We start from the raw sequence: 11,528 nt of genomic DNA on the forward strand, positions 1-11,528 counted from the left end.
TCGGCTCGTCACTAATTATGCCATCGTCAATTTCCTTTTGTTTTTGCCTGACTTTATCAGTAATGACAGATAGTAACAAAGACAGAAATCCATATATGTCACCAAATTATCAATGATCGTAGATTGCAAGTTTGATGCTGATAATGGAATACATTTAAGGGAAATAGGAGCTTTACAATGGGAATGGACGAACTATGCCGAAATTACAAAGCACGTTACGGTAAACGATGGAAAAACCGTAGGCTAATGCACATGAAGATATTAAAAAAAGCCTATAGAAATGCATTCGATACCGATGTCATTGTGAGGGTTTTGATACAGAAGGACATTGGGATGATTAGTGTCAAAAGTGTTCATGGCGGTATCGGAGAGAGAGGAAAAAAACGAGTGACGATTTCTGCAACTCAACTCAAATTACATGTATCATGGCCAAGTTAGCTTAAGTTTCAAGGCAAGAAGTCCTTGGCCGTACCATTGTATGCAAGGGGTGCAAGCTTGAAAAATCAAGTTATGCTTATAACAGTGACGCAGCTTGGAGATCGACATGTTCAACAGTGTAAATTTATGGGCTGGTGGTTTTAATATTTAAAGCGTTTCTGTCAGTTTAAAAAAACTTTAGTAGTGTTTTAGCTTTTTTAAATTAGCTTATTTATGTATTATTTTTACTGATTTCGTGTTTTTTAAATCTTTGAAGATTATAGGGCCTTTGGTAAGATAAGCGCTCGTGACTGAACATCTTGCAATGGATTTAACCCTATTTTTTCATAAATACACACATAAGTAATTAAAGGCTAGAGAGAGAAAACGTCTCTGACAAATGGGCAAGTAAATAATGATACATCCATTTTTTTTTGTTTCTCAGACTTGGTCACTTGAAGATTGTATATGGGTTAGATGGCGTCTTTAACTGTTTAATTTTTAGAGAGTTTACAGACAACGAGAAACATGTTTCTATTTGTGTGTGGGGAGTTGCACTATCCATCGTTATACTATCATTTTGAGGTATTCATCGTCTCCCCGGCAAATATAGTGGTTACGTCCTTTAAAAAGTCTATATTCTCTTCTCCCCCCCCCCCCCCCCCCCCGAAGATACGGACTCAATGCTAAAAACTTTAATTGCAAGCTGAAGGTCGAAGGCTGAGATTGGAATCATACCTCCCTATATCCGACGGTGATATTTAATAGACAGTCCGAAAGAATAATATAGTATAGCATACAGCCGTAGAGTTGCAGTTGCTCTTGAAGTCGAAAGAGTGCACAGCTCTGCTCACGCATCCGAGACATCTTTAAATCATGAACTTCTCTACAACTGAAAGCACGACGGAAAACTTTCAAATTTCGCTGCCTTCGGTGTGGGCAACGCAGCTGGCGGGAACAATTGAGGTAATTTTCTCGGTCATCGCAATCTTTGGCAACTTTGTCTTTGTGGCTGCTGTCATTTTAAAGAAGAAACTCAGAACGTTAGCGAACATATTCCTTGTCAACCTAAGCTTTACCGACATCCTTGCCGCGCTTCTGGTATCATCATTCTCCATAGATTCGTTCTTTCGTCGTGAGTGGCATCTCGGACACGGCCTGTGCGTTGTTCATGCTATTTTACACGCATACTTCTCGTCTACTTCATTGTATCTGACAGCTTTTATTGCAATCAATCGCTACATCTACATAGTACACAGACACAAGTACAAAAGTGTCACCCACAAAGTAAGTGTCACAGTTATGCTAATCTTTGCATGGATGTTCCCTCTTGTCATGTTCAGCGCTGTCATTCCGAAGAATGCCGAGTATTACCCGTCGATCCTTCGTTGCCAGGTGAACAGTTCAGAACAGTTACTGACGTTTGCCGTTACCGGTATCGTCGGCTTCTACCTCCCCAGCGTAATCACTCTCATTTGTTATACTCTCATATTCGTCTCCGTGCGCAAAAGTCGTCGCCGTGTTCAATCCCACAGCGGCCACAACACAGGCACACACGTAGGACCCAGCCAGCAAGAAGTGCGAATGTTGAAAGTTCTGGTCGCTGTGTATTTGCTGATACTCATGGGATATTTGCCGTTTGTGGTCTTTATCAATGTCAAGTGGGTACTCGGCCTAACTCCATCTCCTAATGTTGTCCTCACGATTTACCCGAGTTTACACGTTGCCGGTGTTCTCAATCCCATCCTGTATGGGGCAAACAACAGCAATTTCCGAGACGCATACAAGGAATTCCTCAGCGGAAAAACTTTCTGTACCAATACAAGCAGAGTCCGAGTAGATGCTCGTCGAGATGGCGCTCTATGTGATAACACTGGCCAATTGACCCATGTCTCGACTAATATCGTAACTATCAGCGCTTCTCTCGGAGCGCAAATGAACGTAGAAACAAATGGTGCCGCTCTTTCTGCTTCTGTCTCAACATCAGTTTAACTTTGCAAAATACACCAAACCCGAGTTGTACACTCATGGGCATTGGCATGTTGACTGGACGATGGCTCACTGAAGTGGTCTTGTGGTCTGGCCGCGTAAATGTGAGAACGCTGAGATACCCTTAATCGATAGTTGACCAAAGCTATTCCCTTAGGTGTATGCACATACCTACCTACCCACTTACCTATCTACATACATATATACATACGTACGTACGTACATACATACATACATACATACATACATACATACATACATACATACATACATACATACATACATACATACATACATACATACATACATACATACATACATACATATACATACATACATACATACATACATACATACATACATACATACATACATACATACATACATACATACATACATACATACATACATACATACATACATACATACATACATACATACATACATACATACATATATTCACAAACATATTACACATACAAATACACATATACATACATGTCCATGCATGTACAGACGTTTAGACTCTTTAATACAAGCTTAATGAATATTACTGTTGGGTGTTTTAGTCTTTCTTTTCAAAGTTGACCTTCCTGATCGCTCAGGGGAGAACATGTCGACCCTTTCATTTGTTCATGGCTTGTTCCAGAGGTCACAGGAGACAAAATCTTTGTATTAGGCTTTCGTTTCAATCAAAGTGGCAAGGCCGAGTCGTCACCTGGGACTCCTCTGTCCGATTGATGCCACCACGCGGCCCGGGGGTCTCACGTCTTGATGACATCTGTTTCTATGAGTACGGCGAGCACGATGTAGGAGAGAAAGATGACGAGAAGGTAGATCCCGTACGGTTTGGTGACGCGAAACCTCATACAGACCATGATGAAGAGCGATGACACAAGACTCACCGATATCGTCGAAAATAATAGGGTTTGTAACGGTTTGTGCTTGAGCTGTGAATGAAGGAAAATTCCCGCTATATCAGTTAGTTTTTCAATCACGAAAATTGATATTTCCCCGGACTTCAAAAAAGTGTTGTTCATATTGTCACTGGAAAGCTGAATCGACAGTTACGATGTTTTACCTGATTTTCATTTCGCAATATGAAAGGTGTTTTTATTTGTATGTTATAATCAGATCCCAATGATTTATTTGAATGTGAGAAGTATCCATCAACAGCTTTCAAAAGTTGGCAAATTGGCAATATCTCTTTCTTCAACTGGTCCATTTGGGAGAAAGGTAAACAGCGGTCTACAAACATACTATTGTTATGAACATCTATTTAGGTTTCTTGGATCATTTTCATAGGTTCGATGAATACAAGCGAGACAAGACAATACTCAAACATGCCACGCTTTGAGTGTCGCCGTGTTTGAGCGCAAGCGATGAGATGACTGAAATTGACCTTACCATGACGTCACGGCCGTCCTTCAATGAACGATAGATACAAGCAAACCCGAAGCCGAGTAGCATGTCTGAACACAGGCGTTAAGGTAGACATTTATATTGAAGTGAATAAAAAACGAAATTTTACCCCGACAAGATGCAGAGAAACACACTGCCCTACATATAGGCCCTAACTGAGCAGTGCACAGAACACAAGTATATATAAAAGAGGGTGTTTGTCACTCCTTTGAAATTCACAAATGTGATGCGGTGTTCTTTTTTCATTATGCTTATATTCCCCAACCACTTCGGTATGGGATTACCGCATAATTAGTGTGGCGTGTTGGATCGACGGTGTGGGAAAAATCGATCCCACACTCTCAGAAATCGTCCCACACTCTGCAGTAAATATTAAACGAGCTCTGATTGGATGGTAAACAGTTTGTTTCGTTCCACGCGCAAAATGTTATCCAATGGCACGACGAGTAACACACGGACCGGAACTACAAAATAAGCGGGTCAGAGTACAGTGGCAGACGACAGAGTTGTCACGATTTTGGATAATGTTGAACGTGTCCAATGTGAATTTAACGCATTTTGTGGTCATGTGAGAAAAAGAATCTCACACACCAAGGACCTGGGATCAGATTTCTCACACTCGTTGGGGATATTTAGTCTCACACGAGCCGCAGGCGAGTGTGAGACAAAATATCCCCAACTCGTGTGAGGAATCTGATCCCAGGTCCTTGGGGGTGTGAGATTCTATTAGTGACTTTGAAAAGGATACTCAGAAGCGGACCACCAAAGCAGGCGGACATGGACATGACCGGATATCCAGACTTCGCATTCGTCCTATTCGTAATCAGATCTGTGAAGGAAGAAAGCAACAGCGTCAGAAATTCTGAGCCACACGAGTCTCTCCAACAGTCCCTCAAACAACATGTTCTGATTTTGTCCTACGATGCTGAAACTGACAGCCAGCTTGTCCCATAATACGTAGATTTAAAACTGCAATTGTATTTTAGTAAAATTAAAATTGGCATACTTTTTTCTTTCGTGTGCAAGATCTTAAATCTTCCCCTAAGAATTTTTGTACAAACGTTCAGCATATGTGCCGATTTCTCACCTGGTATGCTATTGCCGATGGCCAACAGCAGAAGCCCGAGAATCTCGTCACTGATGTCAAATATGAGACCGACAGTCTGAAACAAACGAAGGGACGTTACTCTCTCACAAAAGCGCCATTTTTATTTGCGAGTTTGAAATGAAAAGCATGTCCAATGGACACCGTTGATCACTCTGCAATAAAGCATTTACTGAAACACAGTCCCTGTGGATAGAGGGACTGTGACTGAAAGTGTGTGAGGAGAGAACGTTTCGCTGGTTTGTCCTTTCTTACCTCCAGTATGTTGATCAGTTCGTTTGCGATTAAGTAAATCCATAGGACGCAGACTATGAAGCCGAAGAATGCAAATGCCTGGAATAAAGAATGAACAGCATCAAATTATTCAATACGTCTCTTGTTATGGACATTAAACAAATTTAAATGCTAGCATACTACTAATAATAGTATCTGCCCAGAAAGGTTTGATCCAAAGCTCAGTGCAGTCTCTTAACCACTGTGCTAACCCTTTCGCCGCCATGTTTTGACCCAAACCCGATGTTATCAATGGTGGATGTTGACCTATTTATATGGAATTCGGGGGGGGGGGGTGAACGGGTTAAAGAGGAAACTCTCTCGAGGACTGGACAGGTCCTTAGGTATACTCAGTATTTATAATCTGAAGTTCACACGCAATAAACGACTCTCTGTTTTGGTCCCCACAATTGATGCTGAAGGTTCTTTTAATTCATAAAGGTCAACATAAATAAAAACATTTCGACATGGATGAGTGTAATTTTCACACAGAAAGGCATTTAATTTGCCACTTTTCCCCATACAACATTTGCTAAGTTGTTGGTGGAATATTCATGATTTGAGCGTGGTGTGCCAAACCCTGCCACCCTATATACCACTCGTATTTCTGTAAACATGGTTCAGTGTAGTACCAAAAATTGTAGTTTAGCAGGAGCTTTATGCACAGAACGACCCGTCTGAGCCCAAGTTTTCAAAGAGTACGGACGCCAAGAGCTTGCTCACTCCAGTGAGATACTCGTTTAAATCATACAGCGGACAATTTTTCTACGAGTTCACGTCTCATTTCGTAATTTCGTTCATTGTATAAAACATTCTCTCCAACGTCATTAAAAAGCCTGACCTTAATCCAAGGACCTGCTGAGTCAATTTGTCCACAGAAAGAAACCTTGACTAAATCATTGTGTGACGGCCAACACAAATTGGCAGTATGATGAAGATAGGGTGACACTCACGGGATGGTAGATGGGCGCCCTCCAGTGTCGTGAGGTGCAGAATGTCAGAACGCAGAACACCGAGCTGAAGCACAGGGTCAACTGCCAGGCGAGAAAATCGTCATGGACTGGTTTGAAGGCAACTGAAAATGTAGCAGATATCCTCATATTACAAAATAAAAAACCGGCAAATCAAGGCAATGTCTAATTAAGAGAGGGTGTCACAAAAGTCGGTTTCGGATAGTTTTACCATAACGTAAGCCATCCTGTATTTATCCAAATATTTTGCTCTATTGCGGAGCTACACGGCAACGTATTGCAACATACAGCGTACCCTAAAAACGTGCTATATTCTATGTTAAAAACTATCTACTGTTGATTGACCAATCAGAGTGCTCAATTCAGGGTGTTTTATTTACTCATAAAGCCTTGGTCACCAAATTGCAGAAACGAATGACAGCGCCGTAGTAAAGTACTGTCCAATCAAAAGTGAACATGTCATATTCTGTAGACATCTGGTACGTTTTAATATTGAAATTTGGTAACACAGCGGAAACCAGCTGCAACACAAAATCTGCTGTGCCCAAGGGCATTTATATAATGTGCCCTAGGGTATTTATAGGATGTTCCATTACAGTGGAAGGCTATTTCACAAATAAAAGTTTTAATTCATATCCTAAACATGTTACATTGACAAAGGGGACGGTTGACGTAAACACATTGAAAACGAAAATATATCAGTTAGGGGCGATAGTTTTTAAGTCGGATAAAACCCTCGTACTCGGGCTCTTCTGGTATATAAAGTCCAACCCTACGATAAAATGTCTCGGCCTGCGGCCTCGACATTTTATCGTTGGGTTGGACTTTATATACCAGAAGAGCCCTCGTACTTGGGCTTTATCCTATACAAGTTACTTGAGATGGAGGACCTGGACGACTTAATACTCGAACTGGATTTTGGAAAAGATGTCCTTACCATTGAAAGCAAAAATGCAGAATATCGGAGCCGTAAACCAGTGTAGACTGTTTAGAATTCGGTTCCAGTTATTATTTTCTACGTTGTATTTTACCAGCGGCGTTGTCAGAGTTACGATGAGTTTAGTCGGCGCCTGCGCAAAAAGAAAGAAAAGTGAGTGATTATTTGGTTTGGGGTTTTCCTGATGGCCGTAAGACTGTGAATGTCTTTCCAGTCGCATCTTGTAATCATTTTGAAATTAATCGAGATGATGAGAAACTGAAAGTATCGCGACAAGTAGAGGGTGTACGGAATCGATGTTTGATGTCAACAACCAATAACACTCTAATACAAATATTTTGCATGACCCCACTGAAAATGGCGTCTAGCACAACAGGAAAAGTCTGGTTTGCTAAATCTTAATTTTTTAAAAATTATGATGCATGTATCGAGAAACTACCGAATACAGGATGGCCATGTAATAGGAGTCGGTCCCTTGCTGGCGCCCCTTCAGTGTCCTCTACTAAAATATCTCTGAATGAAACGCCTTTTCCTGCAGGAAAGTTGCAGTGCAGTATTCACGATAGATCTGCTCAGTTTATCTCTCCGTTTTTACGACTGACCATTCACTTTTTGGCAGTTTGTTTGTTTGTTGTTTGTTTTTGTGTTTATTTGTTTGTTTGTTTACTCGTATGAGAAAATACTAACCAATAAAATGGCATATATCCTTGAATACCATTTCATGGTCTTCCATGCGACAAAATCGATCGGTGAAACGGCCAACCAGAAGGCCTTGCACTGCCCGGGGCTGTTTCTTCGCGGATAACTCCCAGGTTGCATCACGATACCGTATTCGTCTGAAATGTTGGCGGCAAAACGTGTCAAATTTGAAATCTGCTTTTAAATGTAGGTGAAAGAATCTACGTGCACATTGATCAATGAAAGTAGATATTGATTACTAACGACTAACGACTGAAATATTTCGATGGGCAGCATAAAGTAAACCAGTTCTCATCGGAATGAAACATAAACCAATTATGTCAAAAGATTGAGACTTTGCACTCTTTGATAGTTTTAAAGATATAACAATTGTATATTTGTTCATAATTTGACAATATGACAATTTACCTATTTAATACCTCAATAAATAGACTTTATCGGCATTCGTGAAAGCTTCGTCAAGTTTGATATAATATTTCCCCGTATTTTCACTCCGACAGAAAATAGTTTCTTATCTTGAACACAAAATCCATTTAAAATGCATATCGTTCAACTTGTCCCTACAGTCTGCATGTGTTTAATGTCCATATCATCGTCGGCAACTGGATTTAACTCCACGCTAAAGAGTTGATTTATCGACAACAACATCATTGCATATATGTCAAGGACATTTTATAAATATACATACACACACACACACACACACACACACACACACATATATATATATATATATATATATATATATATATATATTGTGAGAAATTACAGTGCTCATTGCGGGAAAGAAGAGCGTGTATATATATATATATATATATATTCTCTCTCTCTCTCTCTCTCTCTCTCTCTCTCTCTCTCTCTCTATATATATATATATATATATATATATATATATATATATATATATATATATATATATATGTGCTCGCTTTCCACATCGAGCACTTTAACTTCCTACAACAATTTTCTTGACCATTATATATATATATATATATATATATATATATATATATATATATATATATATATGGTCAAGGCTGAATAGTTTATCTTGTAACGTAATTTAAGGAGACGAATAAGAAAATTTCTCGTTTACAGAACGTTGACGATGAACATATTATAAATAATTACAGTAATCATTTTTTGAGGATCTTATATTCGGTTTACTTATCATTAGGAAATGACCTTACCATCCTCATCGCTTTCTCCTTCCGAACCCTGGTCGTTGATATCAGAAATATTTTGGTTGACCGACTCGCTACTTTTCTGAATTTCGACGCTGCCATAGGAAGGCCTCTGATCGTCCTGCTGTTGAGGTCTGAGGATATCGTTTTCGCTTGCGTCATCTGGTGGTGGCGCTTCTTCTGAGGCGGAAGCCAAGTCTGAAAAAAGATTACGGTTAAAGTTAGAAGAACAGTCTTTATACGAAGTCTTGTTCCCGGTAGAGGCCGCTGTTTTTCGAGCTACCGCTATTTTTAGTGATATCAAAAGATGGAAGACAATTATCGATACGGACGGATGCAAGTCGTCAACGTGACACATCATTGTTTAGAAGGGCTAGACTGTAACTTATTAACAAAAGAAGGAGCTGGCTTAATGTATTACACATCTTCAACAGACAAGGTTTGTAAAAAGAATGGGCGAGCACTTGGCAAAACCAGAATTGAGAGCCAGTGTTCAGCATGGGAGTGAGGCAAGTAAAGTAGGCGGGAAAACTAATCACCAGACGACAACCAGCTTACCTTCAGCCTCAGTTTCAGTTTCAGGTTGTTGCCTGCAGCAGCACTGTAAAATCTTTGGAGTAATGATGACTAAGATGACGTAACCGACGTACAAACCTATGAAACCTGCAATAAAAATCGAAACTCGAGTTGCATGATCATGATATGTCACGTGATTCTTGATATTTCGGGGGATTCAAGGACAAAGTCATGAATTTTGTTTGATGATTTTGTTTGATGTGAAAAGAAGTTTGTGTTGTTTGACTTCTTGACATATGCTGGTCAACTGTGCACAGCCTCTAAGCTATACCTGCAGGCAGGCAAAATTAAACATTAAGTGAAACATTTAACGGTCTAGCGTCTCCAGAAAAAAAAAAGTTTCGTTGGCCATTCTCACAATGGCTGAACAGACACTTTTACATAAAGTTTGGATCTCATGCAATCTTTTGTAATGAAATCTTAAGTGGTAGTGCCTTTCATACAGATAATATAAGTCTAGAAACTTTCCCTTACACTGTAGCAATGTTTATACGTCATAGGAAAACTAATCGGAATAGGAAAACTCTAATTTGTCAAGAGGTCACAAACAAAATCATCTATTTGCATTCAGCAGAGGGGTAATTTTTTGACAGTTTTGTAGTTTTGTACAGTCGTCGTTGTGTCCACATTTTCTTAATATCATAAAAAGGTCAAAAAGAGCGACTTTGTGTCTTTAAAAGGTCTCTTTCGTCAGAAATACACAACCAACTTTGAAAGTTGTGTGGGTTTGTAACGTACTGAAAATCGGGTGTTTACCATCTCGCTTTATACACAGTCCGAAACATATCCAGCTAGAACATAATGTTTAAGCCATATTGAATTAGTTCATGAGTCAAGTTCATGCGTTCCAATACAACAAAAATTGAAATGCAAGACAAAAATTTCATTGCAGGGTATGGTCAAGACAGTTTCTATTTTCTTGATTTAAAACTGCACCAGTAGAAATTCACTTCGCGTTCGCAGGTGCGACCCTCTCAACTGAAAAATATTGTCCACTACAAGAAAGAATGATATATCTCGCAAATGATATATTATTAAGTATAGTAGATAATATTTTGCTGTTTGCTTACTATTCTGTGATCATATGTATGACTATTATCACAACGAGAACATTTCTTCACAATGACTACCTTTTGCCACTCTAGTAAAACGAAAGAAAGAAACCGTTTTTAGTATCAAATTAACAGACGACAGAAAAGAATCCCGCAATAGGTAAAGGGACATCGGAAATAACTGACTGATAATCGTAAAGCTAGGGGGTCCTACAGAAGATGACGCCGTTGGGGGTGATCTTACCTAACGCTTCTTCGAAACTGATTCCACCGTCATAGACCACGTAGAAAGTCCAGAAGCAAGCCCCCAAGTACACTATGACGTCACGCAGAAACTCCACTTGCGTGTCAATGCTGAAAGGGTTCACCATGACAATTGCAAAGACCACTACGGTTGTGATGAAGATTCCGCTTCCTAATGGTAAATCGAGAATACTTTTCTGATTAGTAAAAATGATCTACAGAGTATTTTTGTATCAAATTCCAGAGCAGCACTGAGGCACTTTCCCAGCCAAGAAGTCAGTCATCTCAGCTAAAATTAGGGACTGGTCAGTTTCTTCGGCCTGGGGGGGGGGGCCGGTGGATTATTTTTTGCTGACGTCAAAAAGTGGCTGACCCCCCCCTATTCCAAATTTTGAAAACAGGGTGACCCCCCTATTCCAAATTTTGAAAACAGGGTGACCCCCCCACGCGACAACTGTAATATGTAATAATATAATACTGTAATATATATATATATATATATATATATATATATATATATGTGTGTGTGTGTGTGTGTGTGTGTGTGTGTGTGTGTGTGTGTGTGTAATATATATATATATATTATATTTTATATATTATATTTTACATACATTTATATTTTAACTGTCATTCTGTGTTTTAATGAAATTGTTGGTATGT

At 39.5% G+C, this 11,528-nt stretch overlaps 2 protein-coding genes across 2 annotated transcripts in view; one reads left to right on the top strand and one right to left on the bottom strand.

Annotated features, from left to right (window-relative positions):
- Nucleotides 1–1,293: 1,293 nt before the first annotated feature.
- LOC139146067 (melatonin receptor type 1B-B-like) lies at nucleotides 1,294–2,409 on the top strand. Its single transcript, XM_070717514.1, has one exon. The coding sequence runs from the start codon at nucleotides 1,294–1,296 to the stop codon at nucleotides 2,407–2,409; it is 1,116 nt and encodes a 371-aa protein (XP_070573615.1).
- A 512-nt stretch (nucleotides 2,410–2,921) lies between these two features.
- Nucleotides 2,922–11,528, bottom strand: part of LOC139145153 (mitochondrial sodium/calcium exchanger protein-like) — an 11,417-nt gene continuing 2,810 nt past the window's right edge. Inside the window, exons 5-15 of the mRNA XM_070716133.1 lie at nucleotides 10,870–11,040; nucleotides 9,556–9,660; nucleotides 9,004–9,195; nucleotides 7,802–7,950; nucleotides 7,115–7,247; nucleotides 6,160–6,281; nucleotides 5,189–5,266; nucleotides 4,916–4,991; nucleotides 4,577–4,657; nucleotides 3,814–3,878; nucleotides 2,922–3,356 (exon numbers count right to left, since the gene is read on the bottom strand). Coding sequence (XP_070572234.1) covers nucleotides 3,171–3,356; nucleotides 3,814–3,878; nucleotides 4,577–4,657; nucleotides 4,916–4,991; nucleotides 5,189–5,266; nucleotides 6,160–6,281; nucleotides 7,115–7,247; nucleotides 7,802–7,950; nucleotides 9,004–9,195; nucleotides 9,556–9,660; nucleotides 10,870–11,040 — 1,358 coding nt within the window. The 3' untranslated portion in view covers nucleotides 2,922–3,170. The remainder of the gene's footprint in view (nucleotides 3,357–3,813; nucleotides 3,879–4,576; nucleotides 4,658–4,915; nucleotides 4,992–5,188; nucleotides 5,267–6,159; nucleotides 6,282–7,114; nucleotides 7,248–7,801; nucleotides 7,951–9,003; nucleotides 9,196–9,555; nucleotides 9,661–10,869; nucleotides 11,041–11,528) is intronic.

Source organism: Ptychodera flava, chromosome 12 (assembly GCF_041260155.1).
Source record: "Ptychodera flava strain L36383 chromosome 12, AS_Pfla_20210202, whole genome shotgun sequence".
Taxonomy (NCBI): domain Eukaryota; kingdom Metazoa; phylum Hemichordata; class Enteropneusta; family Ptychoderidae; genus Ptychodera; species Ptychodera flava.

Coding starts and splice junctions, on each gene's coding strand:
- LOC139146067 (XM_070717514.1), top strand. CDS start 1,294: ATGAACTTCTCTACAACTGAAAGCACGACGGAAAACTTTCAAATTTCG.